Raw genomic sequence first — 25111 nt, 5'->3', positions numbered from 1 at the left:
TCGCATGGATTTTAAGCTAAGCCTTCTTCTTCGCATTGATTTGACGCTAAATCATGTGTTTCGCACGGATTTGAGGCTAACTCCTTTGTTTCGCATGCAGTTGAAGATAAATCATGTACATCACAAGTATTTGAAGCTGAACCATTTGTTTCGCACGGACTTGAAGCTAAGCCTTCTACTGCGCATTGATTTGAAGCTAAATCATGTGTTTCGCTTGGATTTGAAGCTAACTCGTTTGTTTCGAATGCAGTTGAATCTAATTCATGTATATCACATATATTTGAAGCTGAACAATTGTTTCGCATGAATATTAAGCTAAGCCTTCTACTGCGCATTGATTTGAAGCTAAATCATTTTTTTCGCAGGTATTTGAAGCTAAACTATTGGATTTGCATGTATTTGAAATTAATACTTCTATTTCGCATTGATTTGAAGCTGAATCATACGTTTTGCATGGATTAGAATCTAACTCGTTGGTTTGCCTGCATTTGAAGCTATAACACTGATATTCGCAAGTATTTCAAGGTCAATCATTCGTTTCGCATGGATTTGAAGTTAAGCCTTCTACTTCGCATGGAGTTGAAGCTAAGCCTTCTACTTCGCATTGATTTGAATCTTAATCATGTGTTTCGCATGGATTTGAATTAAAATCGTTTGATTCACCTGCAGTTGATGCTAAAGCATGTATATCACTAGTATTTCAAGCTGAACCATATGATTCTCATGAATATTAAGCTAAACCATGTGTTTCGCATGAATATTAAGCTAAACCAAGTGTTTCGCATGAATTTGAAGATAAATCATGCTTTTCACATGGATTTGAAGCTGACTCGTTTGTTTCGCCTGCATTTGAAGCTATATCACTTATATCGCAAGTGTTACGGCCAAGTGGCCAGGATTTATGGCAGGGGCCATGTGCTTGGGTACCCGGACGGTATGGGTCTGTCCCGGTTGGGTCAATTACGGTTGGGTCTGGCATTGTTCGGGCACGTAGGCCCATCAGCGCGGGATGTCTAGCAGGAGTTATTTTGCCACTCTCCCTCCTAACTCCCGGCCCACCGTTTTGGGGCAGTCTCACTGGATTTGGGATTGCAGTGGTTGGACCGTAATTCCTTGCCGCCCACCCTAGGTCAAGAGAAGTAGTTAGGACCGAGGTGATATTAGGCATGACTCCGGTCCTCTAGGGGACAGACAAGACGGAACAGACAGACAGAAAGCACAGAATATCAGAAGAGTACAGAACATTTTTAGAGCTTCAGAAGAGGACACCTTAGACTTTCAGACAGAACAGAACAGAAGACATAGAGAGATACGCGTAACGGTTAGGTTGCGTGTTACAAATAGAGTACTAGCATTTCATTTAGTCCCACTACAGTGGGTGGTCCTTCGAGTTAGTCGGCACCAAGTGCAATATTCAGAGGATCTCCGTCATCCATCTGATGGGTCCTCAACATTTGGTCCTTCGAGCCGGATCTAAGAACGCACAGACGAAGTGACAGTACATCAGAAGCTACAGCCACGCAGTACAGTGTATCACGAGAGCACCAACACCTGGCTTCAATCAGGAATCTCAGGAGCTCAGTGACGAGAAGTTTCTTCCGGAGGCTACAGCATCCAGAGAAGGCAGTGCATATAGCTTCAGAGCAGTGCAACACCACAGAAGTCCAGCAACACAGCAGGACAATCACGCAGCAGCTCAACATCATTGCAGAACAACGGAGCATCCCAGTGCAGCCAACAGGCATCGACAGCAGTACCAAGTGTCCCAGCCCAAGTGATAAGTACTTTTATAGTCCCATTTGCGTCAGTAAATCACTATGGCGGAAGATCTCAAACCGTTGATGATCGAGCGCGGAACGGTCAAGGCTGCACTCACGCGGTTATGACATTTATTTGCAAATTCGCGACCACGACCTCGGTGGGATCTCTTAAGTAACGGTTAGATGCAAATGTATGTCTCCTTGACAATTTTAATAGAGTTCAAACGAGAATCGAAATACTCGTAGCTGGAACGGACGCCGAAGCAGCGCACGCGATCGAGCGCGAAGAATTCGAGACGGCGTATTTTCATCTGATAGATAAAGTCGAAATAGTCATTGCCCGTGCCACTCCGGAGCAGAGTAGGATAACCACGAACAGCCCGATATCCGCGCAGACTGCAGATACCGCAATAAACGTTAAATTACCGACACTGCAACTGCCTTCCTTTGATGGCAATTACAGTGATTGGGTGAAATTTAAAGACACATTTACATCAGTGATTCACGAGAATAATTCATTAACAGACATACAACGGTTCCATTATTTAAATACCTCACTCAAGGGGGTAGCGGCTTGTGTGATTCAAGCGTTAGGCGTGTCCGGAACAAATTACAGACATGCATGGGAATTACTCAAGTCGCGATATGAAGATTCCACAAGTCTCAAGCGGCATCATGTAAATTCATTACTTGATTTAAAATCCATTCAAAGGGAATCAGACATCACATTGCGGGAATTTCTGGACGAAGCTACAAATCATAGAATAGCGTTAATGTCTTTGGGTGAATCGGTTGAAACTTGGGATACCATGTTAGTTCCGTTATTGTCCAGAAAGTTAGGTCAAGTGTCCATGAGAGAATGGGAAAGGAGAATAATATCTCAGTCGGAAATGCCTACATTTGGTCAATTATCTGCGTTTATAGAAGAACGTTCCAAATATTTAGCAAATATCGCGGTCAGTGTTCAGGTAGCTGCATCCAGGGTCGACCAGCGACCTCGAGGAACAAATAATACCCCTCGTTACAACTACATAGCTTCGCATGTAGTTAACTCAGCCGGGTGCCCCGCATGCAAGGCCAATCACGCGATATATAACTGTGAGAAATTTAAGAACAGCGATTTAAATACAAAAACAAAGATAGTGCAAGAAGCCCGGCTGTGTTTCAATTGTTTGTCATCGGCACATCGGGTACGGGCGTGTACACGGAGTCATTGCAAACAGTGTGGAAGGAAGCATCATTCCTTATTACATAATCCCGAATTCAAACGCGCAGAAGAAGGCTACGCGGCTACAGGAGAATCAGATTCGCGAGAACCCCCAGTACTCACAGCTAACGTAGCAAATACAATAGGGCATGCCGTATTATCAACAGCAATAGTTTATGTCAAGGACAAGGGGGGTCACATAAATGCAGGGTATTATCAGATTCGGGATCTCAAGCAAATTTTATAACCACGGAATTTTGCAAACGACTCGGCATCAAACCGACTGCAATAAGTTCAACAGTGACAGGATTAGGAAGGGCAGTAAATTCCATAGAAGGTAGAGCAACATTAACAATTCATTCACGATATAATAAATCTCAACACACGGTACAATGCCTATCAATAGAAACCATCACGTCAGACATGCCCAATTTTCAGATACATAGAGAAAAAATAGAAATTCCAAGTCACATAGAGCTAGCCGATCCAGAATTCCATTTACAACGGCCAATAGATATACTCATTGGAGCAGGTCTATTTTGGACATTGCTATGTGTCGGTCAACATAAATCAACTTCCAACCTGCTCTTGCAAAAGACCCAACTCGGTTGGGTTTTGGGAGGCACTCCTACCTGGGCAGACAAGAAATTATCACAAGACAATAAGTGTTGTTTAGCCACACTCAATGACCTACAATCTCAATTAGAGAGGTTTTGGGACATAGAGGAACTAACCCCAAGCGATACTAGGTTAATCGATGAATGCGAGGCACATTTTAGGGAAACCATAAGACGAGACACGGACGGTAGATATATCGTTAGAATACCGTTTAAATCCAACGCAAATGAATTAGGTACTTCGCGAGCGCAAGCTGAACGGCGGTTATAATCGTTAGAAAGGTGGTTAGCAAGATATCCAGAAAAAAGTCAGCAGTATACAGAATTCATGTCAGAATATGAGACGTTAGGGCATATGTCGCGCATTGTAGAAGGTACACACGAGCAATCCGCCTACTAACTTCCCCACCACGCTGTATTCAAGGAAGGCAGCACGACAACGAAGCTTCGTGTTGTGTTCGATGGATCAGCAAAATCCTCATCAGACCTTGCATTGAACGACATCCAATTAGTGGGCCCTACAGTTCAAAGCGATTTAATTTCCATTTTAATTCGTTTTCGATATAATCGGTACGTCCTGTCGGCCGATATTGCTAAAATGTATCGACAAATTTTAGTTCATCCAGCAGATAGGAAGTATCAAAGACTTTTGTGGCGAGCACAGCCCCATCTCCCAGTCCAAGAGTACGAGTTAAACACAGTAACTTATGATACAGCATCCGCTCCTTTCCTAGCGACTCGTACTCTGCACGAAATTGGACTGACCTGTGCTCACACATTTCCGACGAGCAGTAAGGTTATAATCAATGATTTTTACGTAGACGATTTATTAACTGGGGCTCAAACAGAACAGGAAATAGGAACGCTGAAAAGGGAGCTGACGCAAATTCTATCACAAGCAGGTATGGACCTTCGTAAATGGGCAAGCAATTGCCCGACAGTTACAGCAACAGACAGTACAGAGAGAAATCGCGAAATCGCCGTAGATAAAGACCCAAAAACGTTAGGCCTCTTGTGGTCACCGACGACCGACCACTTAATGTTTAGAGTAGAATCCCCACAGAACCAGCGTGTCACAAAACGTACTATTCTTTCTGAAATAGCTCAAATTTTTGACCCGTTAGGTCTAATATCCCCCATTGTAATAGTCGCAAAATTGATCCTACAACAACTATGGCAGACTCAGATAGGTTGGGATCAATCAATACCGCAGAACCTGCATAGTCAATGGCTCCAATACCGCCAAGATATTAGCAAGGTAGGAGCAATGAACATCTCGCGATGTGCAATTTCAGAGTGTTTAGATGATATAGAACTGCACGGGTTTTCAGACGCGTCCGAGAAGGCGTACGGGGCTTGTGTTTACCTGCGCTCTAGGGATCTGTCAGGTAGTTGGGTAACGCGCTTATTGTGTGCAAAGTCCAGAGTCGCACCGCTCAAAACCATTTCATTACCGAGATTAGAATTATGCGGTGCATTATTACTAGCAAATGTAGTAAGCAAAGTTAGAATAGCATTAGACACAGTAAGGTTTAAGGAATACCTGTGGACAGATTCGACGATCACTCTCGCCTGGCTTCGAAGCTCCCCAAACAAATGGAAAACCTTCGTAGCCAATAGAGTATCGCAAATTCAAGGTTTAACGTCAAGTGATAGTTGGAGACATGTAGCCTCTGAAGACAACCCGGCAGATTTAATTTCGCGAGGCACAAAACCAGGTACATTACAGAACACAACCATTTGGTGGGACGGTCCCACCTGGTTACGTCAGAGCTCAAGTCTATGGCCTAGCGCGTTAGATAACCCTATCGACGTTCCGGAAGAGAAGGAAAGGAAACCGGTTATGTTGACTATATCGACTGCAGAGAGTAGCATTGTCAGGATATTTTCAACCTATACGCGATTACTCAGAAGCATAGCATACTGTCTCAGATTTGCCAAATTTATGAGAAATCGAGTTAAAAAATTAGAAGGTGACGCATCAGGTTCGCTAATAACGGGTTCATTGACAACAATAGAAATCAATGCAGCGAGAACACGTTTGGAATTACTTGCGCAAAGGGAGGCATTTTCGACAGAGATCAGATTAGTACAAACACAACAAGCACTTCCAAATTCCAGTGCGCTACGGTCCCTAAATGTATTTCTGGACAATGGCGGACTACTCAGGGTGGGCGGAAGACTATCCAACGCACCCATAGACTACGATCAAAAACATCCGATCATATTGCCACCAAAGCATCCGCTAACGGATTTAATAATCAAATGCGAACATCACAGGTTAATGCATGCGGGATGTCAGGCTGTTTTAACGTCATTACAAACAAGGTATTGTTTAGTCTCAGCAAAACATAATGTAAAACGAAACATACGGAAATGTGTACGGTGCTTTAAAACAAACCCATTGAGTCAAACCTATCAGATGGGTCAATTACCTGCGTCGAGAGTCACCCCAGTGCGACGTTTTTTTACCTGTGGAGTCGATTACGCAGGCCCATTTTTTACAAAGGAAAGAACGAGAAGCAAGGTAACAGTCAAGGCATACCTATGCATTTTTGTATGTTTCGTTACGAAGGCCGTACATTTAGAATTAGCTACCGACTTGAGTACCGACGCTTTCATAAACTGTTTCCGGCGTTTTATTGCCCGACGGGGACGATGTCATTGTATCATATCCGATAACGGTACAAACTTCATTGGGGCGCGGAATGAGCTAGTTGAGCTAAATATCTTAATTAAGGACAAACAACACAACGAAAAAATTGCAAACGCACTAAGACAGGAATCCATCGAATGGCGATTATCCACACTTTGGTGGATTGTGGGAGGGAGCGGTCAAATCTCCTGAGGAGGTGGGATCGGCGACGGGAAGAGAGAATTGAACCCGGTTACAATTAGACTATCTTTATTTACAATCGGAACTAAACTCGCGACGCTCGCGTACCGTTCCCGACGAGGGTTCTTACTGAACTAACCATTCGCTCACCGATGCATCCCATCCAGATCATTCTTTCTCATTCTCACGGTTCGCTTTCACTCTGTCCTGGCTAGACGCATTCATTCTACGCGACACTCAAACCAATCGTCTAGACATTCGCTCGACGCTAACGCACAGCATGCAGCCCGGCCCATTCGTCCAAACATTCTTACGCCTTAAAACTAAACACATGGCGGAGACGTGGCGCCGGCTTGTCGCCGCCACATCACCCCCCCGCCAGTGATTGACTCGATCACGAAACTTGCAATCGGTCCGGGAAACGCACTCTTCTTCCGGACCGTGTGGTGCGTAAACCCGCACCTGGTGGTACTACTATGGGGGGCGGCACCGCCGGACCCCGAGATGGTGGCGATGGTTGGGGCGGCTGCCCCGTAAACTCGCTCGGAGTGGGTGGTGATGGTGGTGTTGGTGGCCCCTCGGACTCTCCAGGTAACGCTGGCTGTGTTGCCTCTGGTATCGTCGGCGGTGCTGGATCTGTAGCCAGCAAGTACGCCGGCTTTAGGCGATCTATTGTCACTGTAACCGCCTTGTCCCGGATACTGAGGGAGTAAGTCCGGTCCCCTCGCTCGAGGACCCTGTATGGGCCGTCGTATGGCGGCTGGAGGATTCCTCGCACGGCGTCGTTCCGCACGAACACATGCTCTGCCGTGGCGAGGTCCTTGAAAACGAAAACTCGTTTCGTCGAGTGATTGCTGCCAGGCGTTGGGGCGAGGGTCGCGAAATGCTTTCGCAATCCCGCGACAAAATCCCCTGGCAGCGGCAGCGACTCCGCTCTCTGTGGGACCAGGAATTCCCCTGGTAGGCGCAGCGTCTCGCCGTAGACCAGCTCGGCTGCGGTGGATTGTAAGTCCTCCCTCCAGGCTGCGCGGATGCCCAGCAAGATGGTGGGAAGAACCTTTGTCCAGCTGACGTTTTGCTGGCAACGGATTGCTGCCTTAAATTGGCGGTGGAATCTCTCCACCATTCCGTTTGCCGCCGGGTGATAGGCCGTTGTCCGCCAGTGGGCTGCACCTGTTAACTGTGACAATGCCTGAAACAAGCGCGACTCGAATTGTCGACCCTGGTCGGTCGTCACGCGCAACGGGGTTCCGAACCGTGAAATCCAACCCTCGTAAAAGGCGCGTGCCACGGTCGAAGCTTCTTGATCCCGAATTGGAAAAGCCTCGGGCCAGCGCGTAAAACGGTCGACGCAGGTTAAACAGTACCTGAACCCCTCTGAGACCGGAAGAACTACAATGTCTATGTGCACGTGCTCGAATCTTCCGGTCGGCGCGTCGAAACTTCCCGGCGGCGCGAAAACGTGCTTGTTTATTTTGGCGCGCTGGCACGGAACGCAACCGCGAGCCCAACTCCGGCAATCGGCTTTGACGGACGGCCACACATATCGTTCCGTCACGAGTCTCACCGTTGCTTTAACGCCTGGATGCGCCAAGCGGTGCATCGAGTCGAATGCGGCTCGCCTGAATTGTCCCGTGACGAAAGGTCGCGCAATCCCGGTAGACACGTCACAGATCACTTCAGTGTTCGAATCGGGCGGGCGTATCCGTTTTAGACGTAAATTGTTTTTTATTTTCCCGCTCATGTACGCCTGAAGTTCCGCGTCGCGCTGCTGAGACTCCGCCAAATCGGTGTAGCTGAAAGACTCTACCACTTCTTCCAACCTGGATAGCGCGTCGGCGACGACGTTGTCCTTCCCGGCGATGTGGCGGATGTCGGTGGTGAACTGCCCGATGAAATCCAGGTATCTAAATTGCCTGGGAGAACATTTCTCGGGCTTTTGTTGGAAGGCGAAGGTCAACGGTTTGTGGTCCGTGTAGATGGTGAATGATCGCCCCTCCACCATGTGTCGGAAATGCTTGATTGCCGAGTAAATGGCCAACATTTCCCGGTCGTACGCGCCGTAATTCCGCTCGGCAGCGCTGAGCTTCCTGGAGAAGAAAGCCACCGGCTGCCAATCCTTTCCGACCCGCTGCTGCAGTGCCGCACCTGCAGCAAAATCGGACGCGTCGCAGAACAAGGCGAGTGGCGCGTCGTCCCTCGGATGCGACAATAACGCCGCCTGCCTCAAACTGTCCTTCGCCTCGGCGAAAGCCGCGGTAGCTTCCTTGGTCCACGCCAACTTGGCGTTACCCTTGATGCCGTCGTGCAGTAGGTTATTGAGGGGCGCTTGTACCTGCGCAGCCCTGGGCATGAAACGCCTATAGAAATTTAGCATACCCAGGAACTGCCTCAGCCGTTTTGCGGTGGTCGGTTGGGGGTAGTTGGTGATCGCCTCCACCTTTGATTCCAACGGGCTGGTGCCTTTGGACGATACCGTGAACCCCAGGAATTTAACCTGCGCCTGGCCGAAAATGCATTTCGCCCCGTTGACGGTCACGCCGTACTTGTCGAGGCGTGAAAAAACTTCCTCCAAGTGGCGCAAGTGCTCCTCTTCTGTCGACGATGCCACCAGTATGTCGTCGATGTACGCGTACACAAAATCCAAGCCGCGCAGCACCTCGTCGATGAAACGTTGAAACGTTTGTGCCGCGTTTCGCAATCCGAACGACATACAGGGGAACTCGAATAGTCCGAAAGGGGTGGTTATCGCGGTTTTGGCGACGTCCTCTGTGGCCACTGGAATCTGGTTATACGCGCGCGCCAGATCTATTGTGGAGAACACCGTCTTCCCGTGAAGCGCGTGAGAAAAGTCCTCGATGTGCTTCACGGGGTACCTATCCGGCACCGTGCGCGCATTTAAAGCTCGGTAATCCCCGCACGGTCGCCAAGCGTCCTGTTCTTTTTTGGGCACCATATGGAGAGGCGATGACCACGCACTTTCCGACGGTCGCGCGATGCCGAGACGCATCATCGTCTCGAATTCTTGTCGCGCGTGCCTCAAACGATCCGGCGCGAGACGCCGGGGCCTACAAGCCACAGGCGGACCCGGCGTTATGCGGATGTAGTGCACCGTTTCATGTTGCACTTGCACGGGTGTCCCCACTGGTCGCGTAATGTTCGGGAAACGTTGCAGCAATTCGTGGAATTTCGAATCACCGAAAATTGTCTTCACCGAGGGCGCCGATGGCCCGCACTCGCGCACTGAGCGTCCTGGCACCGTCATCGACGTCACCTGGTCTAAAAGTTTGCACTTTCCGACGTCCACCAATAGTTCGTAATGCGCGAGGAAATCTACGCCTATAATCGGCTTTGACACGTCGGCCACCACGAAACGCCATACGAAAACGCGACGGAGCCCGAAATTGAGGCTCAGCGTAACCGTCCCGTACGTGGCAATTTCCGACCCGTTCGCCGCATATAAAACGTAAGATGCGCGTTCGCGGAACCCGCGAGTTTTCGATCGAGGGAAAACGCAGAGATCGGCACCGGTGTCGATTAAAAACTGCGTTCTCGTTACTCGATCGGTGACGAACAAACGGCGCGATGGTGGGCAGTGGTCGCTGGCCGTCATTAACGACTGCCCATCTCGTTTCCCGACGCGGACCAATTGCATGGGTGTTCGCAACGGAACGCGTTCGCGCCGAACTTGTGGTGGTAAAAACACTTCCCGCCTCGTAGCGCGGTTCGTCGTTCTCGGGATAGCGATCGCGCTCGGCCCGGGGTGGATGGTCGTCGTTGGGAAAAACGCGGACCGGGGTTTATCTCGCGACGAATTGCTGCGAGCTCCTGCCGAAACGTCGCCGTGAGCTGTGCCATCTTCGAGCACAGTTGTTCCTCAACTTCGCACATATCCCTCGACGGCCGTGCGACGGGACCCGCAGAGGCCTCGGCTACCCGCGTGCGTGGGCCCATCGTGTCAGCGATGGTGTCGGCCAAGTCGGCCACTCGGTCGAGCTCGACGTCTCGCTGCGTCGCCAGGATGACCTGCATGCTCGCGGGGAGCCGGCCCAACCACAAGGTGCGCAGTATCTCCTCCGACACGGCTGTTCCTCCCAAGGTCCGCAGGTGGCGTAAGAACTGCGACGGTTTGCGGTCGCCCATCTCCTCGTGCTCGAGGAGACGCCGAGTCTTCTGCTCCTGCGACGCCCCGATCCGCCTTATCAGCTCTGTCTTGAGCCTAGTGAACGGCTCAGCCGGGGGATTCAAGATGATTTCGCGGACCTCGGCCGCGTATTCTGGTTTGAGCGCGCCCAGGACGTACCCGAACTTCGTCTTTTCGGTCGTAACGCCGCTCGTCTCGAAGCTCGCCTCGACCATCGCGAACCACAGCTCGGGGTCGGTCGGCGAAAATTCCGGTATTTTCACCGCGACGCGGCTGACTGTCGATACGGGCGGGGATGCCATCGTACCGAATACGTGCGAATGTCCGTGTTCTCTTCCGAAAACTCCCGATCCACTGCCACGAAACCACGAACGAAATGCGACTGCAAAATTCGTGTCGTTCGCTTCCTTTAGATCACGTCGGGGTCACCAATGAGGAGGTGGGATCGGCGACGGGAAGAGAGAATTGAACCCGGTTACAATTAGACTATCTTTATTTACAATCGGAACTAAACTCGCGACGCTCGCGTACCGTTCCCGACGAGGGTTCTTACTGAACTAACCATTCGCTCACCGATGCATCCCATCCAGATCATTCTTTCTCATTCTCACGGTTCGCTTTCACTCTGTCCTGGCTAGACGCATTCATTCTACGCGACACTCAAACCAATCGTCTAGACATTCGCTCGACGCTAACGCACAGCATGCAACCCGGCCCTTTCGTCCAAACATTCTTACGCCTTAAAACTAAACACATGGCGGAGACGTGGCGCCGGCTTGTCGCCGCCACACTCCTAAATACCACCTCACACGCGTTATAGGAGATCAGAGGTTCACGTTCGAAGAGCTATATACGTTACTGACGCAAATAGAATCCAGTTTAAATACACGTCCACTTTCACCATTATCCTCAGATCCCACAGATCTAAACCCTTTGACTCCTGGGCATTTTTTAATTGGTACTGCCCTTACAACACTGCCATCTGATGACCTACGAGATATCAAGGTCACTCGACTCAACAGATACCAGCTAATCGAGCAAATGGTCCAGCATTTCTGGCAAAGGTGGCAGCGGGAATGTATACAACAGTTACAGCAACGACACAAATGGCAGCATTCCACCACGTCGAAATTAGCCGTGGATTCCTTGGTAATCATCAAGGAGGACAATCTACCCCCGTTACAGTGGAGCATGGGAAGAATCGTTCAGGTACACCCTGGTACAGATGGAGTGATTCGTGTCGCAACAGTCAGAACGTGAACCGGAACAATTAAACGACCCGTGACAAAATTGTGTATAATACCTTTAGATCACTTAGAAATGTCACACGAGGTGTAGCGCAACTATGTATAGTGTAAATTTCGATCATTGTAAATATTGTAATATTCACACAGAATACGTAGATTGTAATCAAATCATAAGCTTACACTTATATGGGTTATCAAATATAGACATAGTTGAACATGCGATGCATGTTCAAGGTGGGCGGTATGTTCCGGCCAAGTGGCCACGATTTATGGCAGGGGCCATGTGCTTCGGTACCCGGACGGTATGGGTCTGGCCCGGGCCGTTCCCGGGCACATGCAGCACCTTCATAACGTCTCCTGGTCCTTGATTACGGTCCAGTCAATTACGGTTGGGTCTGGCATTGTTCGGGCACGTAGGCCCATCAGCGCGGGATGTCTAGCAGGAGTTATTTTGCCACTCTCCCTCCTAACTCCCGGCCCACCGTTTTGGGGCAGTCTCACTAGATTTGGGATTGCAGTGAGTGGACCGTAATTCCTTGCCGCCCGCACTAGGTAAAGAGAAGTAGGGAGGACCGAGGTGATATTAGGCATGACTCCGATCCTCTAGGGGACAGAAAACACGGAACAGACAGACAGAAAGCACAGAACATCAGAAAAGTACAGAACATTTTTAGAGCTTCAGAAGAGGACACCTTAGACTTTCAGACAGAACAGAACACAAGACATAGAGAGATACGCATAACGGTTAGGTTGCGTGTTACAAATAGAGTACTAGCATTTCATTTAGTCCGACTACAGTGGGTGGTCCTTCGAGTTAGTCGGCACCAAGTGCAATATTCAGAGCATCTCCGTCATAAATCTGATGAGTCCTCAACAGCAAGTATTTGAAGCTAAACCATTTGCTTCGCATGGATTCGAAAATAAGCCTTCTACTTCGCATTGAATTGAATCTAAATCATGTGTTTCGCAAGGATTTGAAGCTACCATGTTTGTTTCGCATGCTGCTGAAGCTAAATCATGTATATCTCAAGTATTTGAAGCTAAATCATGTGTTTCGCTTGGATTTGAAGCTAAATCATGTATATTACAAGTATTTGAAGCTGAACCATTTGTTTCGCATGGATTCGAATATATGCCTCCTACTGCGCATTGATTTGAATCTAAATCATGTGTTTCGCATGGATTTGAACCTAACTCATTTGTTTGACATAAAGTTGAAGCTAAATCATGTATATCACAAGTATTTGAAGCTATACCATTTGTTTCGCATTGATTTGAAGCTAAACCTTCTACATCGCATTGATTTGAAGCTAAATCATGTGTTTGCTTGCATATGAAGCTAACTCGTTCGATTCGCATGCAGTTGAAGCTATTTCATTTAAACCGCAGGTATTTGAAGGTAAATCATTTGTTTCGCATGGATTTGAAGCTAAGCCTACTACTTCGCATTGATTTGAAGCTGAATCATGTGTTTCGCATGGACTTCAAGCTAACTCGTTTTTTTCGCCTGCATTTGAAGCTATTTCATTTAAACCGCAGGTATTTGAAGGTAAATCATTTGTTTCGCATGGATTTGAAGCTGAGCCTCCGACTTCGCTTTGATTTGAAGTTAAATCATGTGTGTCCCTTGGATTTGAAGCTAACTCGTTCGATTCGCATGCAGTTGAAGCTAAATCATGTTTATCACAAGTATTTGAAGCTAAATCATTTGTTTCGCATTGACTTCAAGCTAAGCATTCTACTTCACCTTGATTTGAAGTTAAATCATGTGTTTCGCATGGATTTGATGCTAACTCGTTTTTTTCGCCTGCATTTGAAGCTATTTCATTTAAACCGCAGGTATTTGAAGGTAAATCATTTGTTTCGCATGGATTTGAAGCTAAGCCTACTACTTCGCATTGATTTGAAGCTGAATCATGTGTTTCGCATGGACTTCAAGCTAACTCGTTTTTTTCGCCTGCATTTGAAGCTATTTCATTTAAACCGCAGGTATTTGAAGGTAAATCATTTGTTTCGCATGGATTTGAAGCTGAGCCTCCGACTTCGCTTTGATTTGAAGTTAAATCATGTGTTTTCCTGGGATTTGAAGCTAACTCGTTTGATTCGCATGCAGTTGACTCCAAATCCCGTTTTTCACAAGTATTTGAAACTACATCACATGTTTCGCTTGCATTTGAAGCTAAGCCTCCTACTTCGCATTGATTTGAAGTTAAGTCATGTGTTTTCCTGCGATTTGAAGCTAACGGGTTTGATTCTCATGCAGTAGACTCTAAATCGCGTTTATCACAAGTATTTGAAGCTAAACCACTTGTTTCGCCTGCATTTGAAGTTATTTCATTTAAATCACAGGTATTTGAAGGTAAATCATTTGATTCGCATGGATTTGAAGCTAATTCTACCCATTCGCATTGATTTGAAGTTAAATCATGTGTTTCCCTTGGATTTGAAGCTAACTCGTTTGATTCGCATGCAGTTGAAGCTATTTCATTTAAACCGCAAGTATTTGAAGGTAAATCATTGCTTTCGCATTTTTGACGCAAAGCCTTCTACTTCGCATTGAATTGAAGTTAAATCATGTGTTTCCCTTCGATTTGAAGCTAAGCCTTCTACTTAGCATTGATTTGAAGTTAAATCATGTGTTTCTTTTGAAGTTGAAGATAACCCGTTTGATTCGCATGCAGTTGAAGCTAAATCATTTTGATCACAAGTATCTGAATCCAAACCATTTGTTTCGCATTGATTTGAAGCTAAGCCTACTACTTCGTATTGATTTGAAGTTAAATCATGTGTGTCCCTTGGATTTGAAGCTAACTCGTTCGATTCGCATGCCGTTGAAGCTAAATCATGTTTATCACAAGTATTTGAAGCTAAATCATTTGTTTCGCATTGACTTCAAGCTAAGCATTCTACTTCACCTTGATTTAAAGTTAAATCATGTGTTTCGCATGGATTTGATGCTAACTCGTTTTTTTCGCCTGCATTTGAAGCTATTTCATTTAGACCGCAGGTATTTGAAGGTAAATCATTTGTTTCGCATGGATTTGAAGCTGAGCCTCCGACTTCGCTTTGATTTGAAGTTAAATCATGTGTTTTCCTGGGATTTGAAGCTAACTCGTTTGATTCGCATGCAGTTGACTCCAAATCCCGTTTATCACAAGTATTTGAAACTACACCACATGTTTCGCATGGATTTGAAGCTAAGCCTCCTACTTCGCATTGATTTGAAGTTAAGTCATGTGTTTTCCTGCGATTTGAAGCTAACAGGTTTGATTCTCATGCAGTTGACTCTAAATCGCGTTTATCACAAGTATTTGAAGCTAAACCACTTGTTTCGCATGGATTTGAAGTTAAGCCTCCTACTTAGCTTTGATTTGACGTTAAATCATGTGTTTCCCTGATATTTGAAGCTAACTCGTTTGATTCGCATGCAGTTGAAGCTAAATCATGTTTATCACAAGTATTTGAAGGTAAATCATTTGTTTCGCATGTATTTGAAGCTAAGCCTTCTACTTCGCATTGATTTGAAGCTGAATCATGTGTTTCGCATGGACTTCAAGCTAACTCGTTTTTTTCGCCTGCATTTGAAGCTATTTCATTTAAACCGCAGGTATTTGTTGCTATTTCATTTAAACCGCAGGTATGTGAAGGTAAATCATTTGTTTCGCATGGATTTGAAGCTGAGCTTCCGACTTCGCTTTGATTTGAAGTTAAATCATGCGTGTCCCTTGGATTTGAAACTAACTCGTTCGATTCGCATGCAGTTGAAGCTATTTCATTTAAACCGCAGGTATTTGAAGGTAAATCATTTGTTTCGCATGGATTTGAAGCTAAGCCTACTACTTCGCATTGATTTGAAGCTGAATCATGTGTTTCGCATGGACTTCAAGCTAACTCGTTTTTTTCGCCTGCATTTGAAGCTATTTCATTTAAACCGCAGGTATTTGAAGGTAAATCATTTGTTTCGCATGGATTTGAAGCTGAGCCTCCGACTTCGCTTTGATTTGAAGTTAAATCATGTGTGTCCCTTGGATTTGAAGCTAACTCGTTTGATTCGCATGCAGTTGAAGCTAAATCATGTTTATCACAAGTATTTGAAGGTAAATCATTTGTTTCGCATGTATTTGAAGCTAAGCCTTCTACTTCGCATTGATTTGAAGTTAAATCGTTTGTTTCGTGGGGATTAAAGCTAATTCGTGTATTTCGCATGAATCTGAAGCAAAATTGTTCATTTCGCATGAATTTGATGCTAAATCGATCTTTTAAAATAGCTATTTCGCACGAATTTGAATCGAAATCGTGTGTTTCGCATGATATTGATGTTAAATCGTTTGTTTCGTGTGTATTTAAAGCTAATTCGTGTATTTCACATGAAGCTTAAGCTAAATTGTTCATCTCGCATGAATTTGAAGCTAAATCGTTTATTTAAAATCGCTATTTCGATCTAATTTGAGTCGAAATCGTGTATTTCGCATGATATTGACGCTAAATCGTTTGTCCCGCGTGGATTTGAAGCAAATTCGTGTATTTCGCATGAATCTGAAGCTAAATTGTTCATTTGGCATGAATTTGAAGCTAAATCGATCTTTAAAAATCGCTATTTCCCACGAATTTGAATCGAAATCGTGTGTTTCGCATGATATTGAAGTTAAATCGTTTGTCCCGCGTGGATTTGAAGCAAATTCGTGTATTTCGCATGAATCTGAAGCTAAATTGTTCATTTGGCATGAATTTGAATATAAATCGATCTTTTAAAATCGCTATTTCCCACGAATTTGAATCGAAATCGTATGTTTCGCATGATATTGAAGTTAAATCGTTTGTTTCGTGTGGATTTAAAGCTAATTCGTGTATTTCGCATGAACCTGAAGCTAAATTGTTCATTTCGCATGAATTTGAAGCTAAATCGATCGCTTAAAATCGCTATTTCGCACGAATTTGAATCGAAATCGTGTGTTTCGTATGATACTGAAGTTAAATCGTTTGTTTCGTGTGGATTTAAAGTTAATTCGTGCATTTCGCATGAATATGAAGCTAAATTTTTCATTTGGCATGAATTTGAAGCTAAATCGATATTTTAAAATCGCTATTTCCCACGAATTTGAATCGAAATCGTATGTTTCGCATGATATTGAAGTTAAATCGTTTGTTTCGTGTGGATTCAAAGCTAATTCGTGTATTTCGCATGAATCAGAATCTAAATTGCTAATTTCGCATGAATTTGAAGCTAAATCGATGGTTTAAAATCGCTATTTCACACGAATTTGAATCGAAATCGTGTGTTTCGCATGATATTGAAGTTAAATCGTTTGTTTCGTGTGGATTTAAAGCTAATTCGTGTATTTCGCATGAATCTGAAGCTAAGTTGTGCATTTCGCATGAATTTGAAGCTAAATCGTTTATTTAAAATCTCTATTTCGATCGAATTTGAGTCGAAATCGTGTATTTCGCATGATATTGACTCTAAATCGTTTGTCCCGCTTGGATTTGAAGCAAATTCGTGTATTTCGCATGAATCTGAGCTAAATTGTTCATTTGGCATGAATTTGAAGCTAAAACGATCTTTTAAAATCGCTATTTCCCACGAATTTGAATCGTAATCGTGCGTTTCGCATGATATTGAAGTTAAATCGGTTGATTCGTGTGGATATAAAGCTGATTTGTGTATTTTGCATGAATCTGAAGCTAAATTGTTCATTTGGCATGAATTAGAAGCTAAATCGAACGTTTAAAGTCGCTATTTCGCACGAATTTGAATCGTAATCGTGTGTTTCGCATGATATTGAAGTTAAATCGTTTGTTTCGTGCGGATTTAAAGCTAATTCGTGCATTTCGCATGAATCTGAAGCTAAATTGTTCATTTCGCATGAATTTGAAGCTAAATCGATCGTTTAAAATCGCTATTTCGCACGAATTTGAATCGAAATCGTGTGTTTCGTATGATACTGAAGTTAAATCATTTGTTTCGTGTGGATTTAAAGTTAATTCGTGCATTTCGCATGAATATGAAGCTTGATTGTTCATTTCGCATGAATTTGAATATAAATCGTATGTTTAAAATCGCTATTTCGCACGAATTTGAGTCGGGATCGTGTATTTCGCATGAATCTGAAGCTAAATTGTTCATTTGGCATGAATTTGAAGCTTAAATCGATCTTTTAAAATCGCTATTTCCAACGAATTTGAATCGAAATCGTATGTTTCGCATGATATTGAAGTTAAATCGTTTGTTTCGTGTGGATTTAAAGCTAATTCGTGTATTTCACATGAATCTGAAGCTAAGTTGTTCATTTCGCATGAATGTGAATCTAAATCGTTTGTTTAAATCGCTATTTCGCACGGAATTTGAGTCGGAATCGTGTATTTCGCATGAATCTGAAGCTAAATTGTTCATTTGGCATGAATTTGAAGCTAAATCGATATTTTAAAATCGCTATTTCCCACGAATTTGAATAGAAATCGTATGTTTCGCATGATATTGAAGTAAATCGTTTGTTTCGTGTGGATTTAAAGCTAATTCGTGTATTTCGAATGAATATGAAGCTAAATTGTTCATTTCGCATGCATTTGAAGCTAAATCGTTTGTTTAAAATCGCTATTTCGCACGAATTTGAGACGGAATCGTGTATTTCGCATGAATCTGAAGCTAAATTGTTCATTTCGCATGAATTTGAAGCTAAATCGTTTATTTAAAATCGCAATTTCGTTCGAATTTGTGTCGAAATCGTGTATTTCGCATGAATCTGAAGCTAAATTGTTCATTTGGCATGAATTTGAAGCTAATTCGATCTTTTAAAATCGCTATTTCCCACGAATTTGAATCGAAATCGTATGTTTCGCATGATGTTGAAGTTAAATCGTTTGTTTCTTGTGGATTTAAAGCTAATTCGTGTATTTCGCATGAATATGAAGCTAAATTGTTCATTTCGCATGAATTTGAAGCTAAATCGTTTGTTTAAAATTGCTATTTCGCACGAATTTGAGACGGAATCGTGTATTTCGCATGAATCTGAAGCTAAATTGCTCATTTCGCATGAATTTGAAGCTAAATCGTTTATTTAAAATCGCTATTTCGTTCGAATTTGTGTCGAAATAGTGTATTTAGCACGAATATGAAGCTAAATTGTTCATTTGGCATGAATTTGAAGCTAAATCGATCGTTTAAAATCGCTATTTCCCACGAATTTGAATCGAAATCGTATGTTTCGCATGGTATTGAAGTTAAATCGTTTGTTTCTTGTGGATTTAAAGCTAATTCGTGTACTTCGCATGAATCTGAAGCTAAATTGTTCATTTCGCATGAATTTGAAGCTAAATCGTTTATTTAAAATCGCTATTTCGTTCGAATTTGAGTGGAAATCGTGTGTTTTCGCATGATATTGAAGTTAAATCGTTTGTTTCTTTTGGATTTAAAGCTAATTCGTGTATTTCGCATGAATCTGAAGCTAAATTGTGCATTTCGCATGAATTTGAAGCTAAATCGTTTGTTTAAAATCACTATTTCGCACGAATTTGAGTCGGAATCGTGTATTTCGCATGAATCTGAAGCAAAATTTTTCATTTGGCATGAATTTGAAGCTAAATCGATCTTTTAAAATCGCTATTTCCCACGAATTTGAATCAAAATCGTGTGTTTCGCATGATATTGAAGTAAAATCGTTTGTTTCGTGTGTATTTAAAGCTAATTCGTGTATTTCGCATGAATATGAAGCTTGATTGTTCATTTCGCATGAATTTGAATATAAATCGTTTGTTTAAAATCGCTATTTCGCACGAATTTGAGTCGGAATCGTGTATTTCGCATGAATCTGAAGCTAATTGTTCATTTGGCATGAATTTGAAGATAAATCGATATTTTAAAATCGCTATTTCCCACGAATTTGAATCGAAATCGTATGTTTCGCATGATATTGATGTTAAATCGTTTGTTTCGTGTGGATTCAAAGCTAATTCGTGTATTTCGCATGAATCAGAATCTAAATTGCTAATTACGCATGAATTTGAAGCTGAATCGATGGTTTAAAATCGCTATTTCACACGAATTTGAATCGAAATCGTGTGTTTCGCATGATATTGAAGTTAAATCGTTTGTTTCGTGTGGATTTAAAGCTAATTCGTGTATTTCGCATGAATCTGAAGCTAAGTTGTGCATTTCGCATGAATTTGAAGCTAAATCGTTTATTTAAAATCTCTATTTCGATCGAATTTGAGCCGAAATCGTGTATTTCGCATGATATTGACTCTAAATCGTTTGTCCCGCGTGGATTTGAAGCCAATTCGTGTATTTCGCATGAATCTGAGCTAAATTGTTCATTTGGCATGAATTTGAAGCTAAATCGATCTTTTAAAATCGCTATTTCCCACGAATTTTAATCGTAATCGTGCGTTTCGCATGATATTGAAGTTAAATCGGTTGATTCGTGTGGATATAAAGCTGATTTGTGTATTTTGCATGAATCTGAAGCTAAATTGTTCATTTGGCATGAATTTGAATCTAAATCGATCGTTTAAAGTCGCTATTTCGCACGAATTTGAATCGTAATCGTGTGTTTCGCATGATATTGAAGTTAAATCGTTTGTTTCGTGCGGATTTAAAGCTAATTCGTGTATTTCACATGAATCTGAAGCTAAGTTGTTCATTTCGCATGAATGTGAATCTAAATCGTTTGTTTTAAAAATCGCTATTTCGCACGAATTTGTGTCGGAATCGTGTATTTCGCATGAATCTGAAGCTAAATTTTTCATTTGGCATGAATTTGAAGCTAAATCGATCTTTTAAAATCGCTATTTCCAACGAATTTGAATCGGAATCGTATGTTTCGCATGATATTGAAGTTAAATCGTTTGTTTCGTGTGGATTTAAAGCTAATTCGTGTATTTCGCATGAATCAGAATCTAAATTGCTAATTTCGCATGAATTTGAAGCTAAATTGTGCATTTCGCATGAATTTGAAGCTAAATCGTTTATTTAAAATCTCTATTTCGATCGAATTTGAGTCGAAATCGTGTATTTCGCATGATATTGACGCTAAATCGTTTGTCCCGGGTGGATTTGAAGCAAATTCGTGTATTTCGCATGAATCTGAGCTAAATTGTTCATTTGGCATGAATTTGAAGCTAAATCGATGGTTTAAAATCGCTATTTCACACGAATTTGAATCGAAATCGTGTGTTTCGCATGATATTGAAGTTAAATCGTTTGTTTCGTGTGGATTTAAAGCTAATTCGTGTATTTCGCATGAATCTGAAGCTAAGTTGTGCATTTCGCATGAATTTGAAGCTAAATCGTTTATTTAAAATCTCTATTTCGATCGAATTTGAGTCGAAATCGTGTATTTCGCATGATATTGACTCTAAATCGTTTGTCCCGCGTGGATTTGAAGCCAATTCGTGTATTTCGCATGAATCTGAGCTAAATTGTTCATTTGGCATGAATTTGAAGCTAAATCGATCTTTTAAAATCGCTATTTCCCACGAATTTTAATCGTAATCGTGCGTTTCGCATGATATTGAAGTTAAATCGGTTGATTCGTGTGGATATAAAGCTGATTTGTGTATTTTGCATGAATCTGAAGCTAAATTGTTCATTTGGCATGAATTTGAATCTAAATCGATCGTTTAAAGTCGCTATTTCGCACGAATTTGAATCGTAATCGTGTGTTTCGCATGATATTGAAGTTAAATCGTTTGTTTCGTGCGGATTTAAAGCTAATTCGTGTATTTCGCATGAATCTGAAGAAAAATTGTTCATTTCGCATGAATTTGAAGCTAAATCGATCGTTTAAAATCGCTATTTCGCACGAATTTGAGTCGTAATCGTGTATTTCGCATGAATCTGAAGCTAAATTGTTCATTTGGCATGAATTTGAAGCTAAATCGATCTTTAAAAATCGCTATTTCCAACGAATTTGAATCGAAATCGTATGTTTCGCATGATATTGAAGTTAAATCGTTTGTTTCGTGTGGATTTAAAGCTAATTCGTGTATTTCGCATGAATCAGAATCTAAATTGCTAATTTCGCATGAATTTGAAGCTAAATCGATGGTTTAAAATCGCTATTTCACACGAATTTGAATCGAAATCGTGTGTGTGTGTTCGCATGATATTGAAGTTTAAATCGTTTGTTTCGTGTGGATTTAAAGCTAATTCGTGTATTTCGCATGAATCTGAAGCTAAATTGTGCATTTCGCATGAATTGAAGCTAAATCGTTTATTTAAAATCTCTATTTCGATCGAATTTGTGTCGAAATCGTGTATTTCGCATGATATTGACGCTAATCGTTTGTCCCGCGTGGATTTGAAGCAAATTCGTGTATTTCGCATGAATCTGAGCTAAATTGTTCATTTGGCATGAATTGAAGCTAAATCGATCTTTTAAAATCGCTATTTCCCACGAATTTGAATCGTAATCGTGTGTTTCGCATGATATTGAAGTTAAATCTGTTTTTTTCGTGTGGATTTAAAGCTAATTCGTGTATTTCGCATGAACCTGAAGCTAAATTGTTCATTTCGCATGAATTTGAAGCTAAATCGATCGTTTAAAAATCGCTATTTCGCACGAATTTGAATCGAAATCGTGTGTTTCGTATGATACTGAAGTTAAATCGTTTGTTTCGTGTGGATTTAAAGTTAATTCGTGCATTTCGCATGAATATGAAGCTTGATTGTTCATTTCGCATGAATTTGAATATAAATCGTTTGTTTAAAATCGCTATTTCGCACGAATTTGTGTCGAATCGTGTGTTTCGCATGATATTGAAGTTAAATCGTTTGTTTCGTGCGGATTTAAAGCTAATTCGTGTATTTCGCATGAATCTGAAGCTAAATTGTTCATTTCGCATGAATTTGAAGCTAAATCGATCGTTTAAAATCGCTATTTCGGCACGAATTTGAATCGAAATCGTGTGTTTCGTATGATACTGAAGTTTAAATCATTTGTTTCGTGTGGATTTAAAGTTAATTCGTGCATTTCGCATGAATATGAAGCTTGATTGTTCATTTCGCATGAGTTTGAATATAAATCGTATGTTTAAAATCGCTATTTCGCACGAATTTGGGTCGGGATCGTGTATTTCGCATGAATCTGAAGCTAAATTGTTCATTTGGCATGAATTTGAAGCTAAATCGATGGTTTAAAATCGCTATTTCACACGAATTTGAATCGAAATCGTGTGTTTCGCATGATTGAAGTTTTAAATCGTTGTTTCGTGTGGATTTAAGCTAATTCGTGTATTTCACATGAATCTGAAGCTAAGTTGTCATTTCGCATGAATGTGAATCTAAATCGTTTGTTTAAAATCGCTATTTCGCACGAATTTGTGTCGGAATCGTGTATTTCGCTGAATCTGAAGCTAAATTTTTCATTTGGCATGAATTTGAAGCTAAATCCGATCTTTTAAAATCGCTATTTCGCACGAATTTGAATCGGAATCGTATGTTTCGCATGATATTGAAGTTAAATCGTTTGTTTCGTGGATTTAAAAGCTAATTCGTGTATTTCGCATGAATCAGAATCTAAATTGCTATTTCGCATGAATTTGAAGCTAAATCGATGGTTTAAAATCGCTATTTCACACGAATTTGAATCGAAATCGTGTGTTTCGCATGATATTGAAGTTAAATCGTTTGTTTCGTGTGGATTTAAAGCTAATTCGTGTATTTCGCATGAATCTGAAGCTAAATTGTGCATTTCGCATGAATTTGAAGCTAAATCGTTTATTTAAAATCTCTATTTCGATCGAATTTGAGTCGAAATCGTGTATTTCGCATGATATTGACGCTAAATCGTTTGTCCCGCGTGGATTTGAAGTAATTCGTGTATTTCGCATGAATCTGAGCTAAATTGTTCATTTGGCATGAATTTGAAGCTAAATCGATCTTTTAAAATCGCTATTTCCCACGAATTTGAATCGTAATCGTGTGTTTCGCATGATATTGAAGTTAAATCGTTTTTTTCGTGTGGATTTAAAGCTAATAATGTCTGTGTATTTCGCATGAATCTGAGCTAAATTGTTCATTTGGCATGAATTTGAAGCTAAATCGATCTTTTTAAAATCGCTATTTCCCACGAATTTGAATCGTAATCGTGTGTTTCGCATGATATTGAAGTTAATCGTTTGTTTCGTGTGGATTAAAGCTAATTCGTGTATTTCGCATGAATCAGAATCTAAATTGCTAATTTCGCATGAATTTGAAGCTAAATCGATGGTTTAAAATCGCTATTTCACACGAATTTGAATCGAAATCGTGTGTTTCGCATGATATTAAAGTTAAATCGTTTGTTTCGTGTGGATTTAACAGCTAATTCGTGTATTTCGCATGAATCTGAAGCTAAATTGTTCATTTGGCATGAATTTGAAGCTAAATCGATATTTTAAAATCGCTATTTCCCACGAATTTGAATCGAAATCGTGTATTTCGCATGAATCTGAAGCTAAATTTTTCATTTGGCATGAATTTGAAGCTAAATCGATCTTTTAAAATCGCTATTTCCAACGAATTTGAATCGAAATCGTATGTTTCGCATGATATTGAAGTTAAATCGTTTGTTTCGTGTGGATTTGAAGCTAATTCGTGTATTTCGCATGAATCAGAATCTAAATTGCTAATTTCGCATGAATTTGAAGCTAAATCGATGGTTTAAAATCGCTATTTCACACGAATTTGAATCGAAATCGTGTGTTTCGCATGATATTGAAGTTAAATCGTTTGTTTCGCGTGGATTTAAAGCTAATTCGTGTATTTCACATGAATCTGAAGCTAAGTTGTTCATTCGCATGAATGTGAATCTAAATCGTTTGTTTAAAATCGCTATTTCGCACGAATTTGTGTCGGAATCGTGTATTTCGCATGAATCTGAAGCTAAATTTTTCATTGGCATGAATTTGAAGCTAAATCGATCTTTTAAAATCGCTATTTCCAACGAATTTGAATCGGAATCGTATGTTTCGCATGATATTGAAGTTAAATCGTTTGTTTCGTGTGGATTTAAAGCTAATTCGTGTATTTCGCATGAATCAGAATCTAAATTGCTAATTTCGCATGAATTTGAAGCTAAATTGTGCATTTCGCATGAATTTGAAGCTAAATCGTTTATTTAAAATCTCTATTTCGATCGAATTTGAGTCGAAATCGTGTATTTCGCATGATATTGACGCTAAATCGTTTGTCCCGCGTGGATTTGAAGCAAATTCGTGTATTTCGCATGAATCTGAGCTAAATTGTTCAGTTGGCATGAATTTGAAGCTAAATCGATGGTTTAAAATCGCTATTTCACACGAATTTGAATCGAAATCGTGTGTT

At 41.9% G+C, this 25111-nt stretch overlaps 1 protein-coding gene across 1 annotated transcript in view; it reads left to right on the top strand.

Annotated features, from left to right (window-relative positions):
• Nucleotides 1–1524: 1524 nt before the first annotated feature.
• Nucleotides 1525–25111, top strand: part of LOC143263535 (uncharacterized) — a gene marked incomplete at its 5' end in the record, with an annotated part of 60881 nt that continues 37294 nt past the window's right edge. Inside the window, 8 exons of the mRNA XM_076528430.1 lie at nt 1525–1774; nt 1978–2728; nt 3036–3097; nt 3177–3354; nt 3406–3820; nt 4202–6046; nt 11385–11783; nt 11959–12052. Coding sequence (XP_076384545.1) covers nt 1525–1774; nt 1978–2728; nt 3036–3097; nt 3177–3354; nt 3406–3820; nt 4202–6046; nt 11385–11783; nt 11959–12052 — 3994 coding nt within the window. The remainder of the gene's footprint in view (nt 1775–1977; nt 2729–3035; nt 3098–3176; nt 3355–3405; nt 3821–4201; nt 6047–11384; nt 11784–11958; nt 12053–25111) is intronic.

This window comes from Megalopta genalis, unplaced genomic scaffold (assembly GCF_051020955.1).
Source record: "Megalopta genalis isolate 19385.01 unplaced genomic scaffold, iyMegGena1_principal scaffold0718, whole genome shotgun sequence".
Classification (NCBI taxonomy): Eukaryota; Metazoa; Arthropoda; class Insecta; order Hymenoptera; family Halictidae; genus Megalopta; species Megalopta genalis.
Note: the sequence above shows the minus strand (reverse complement) of the source record. Positions and strands in the feature narration are given on the sequence as shown.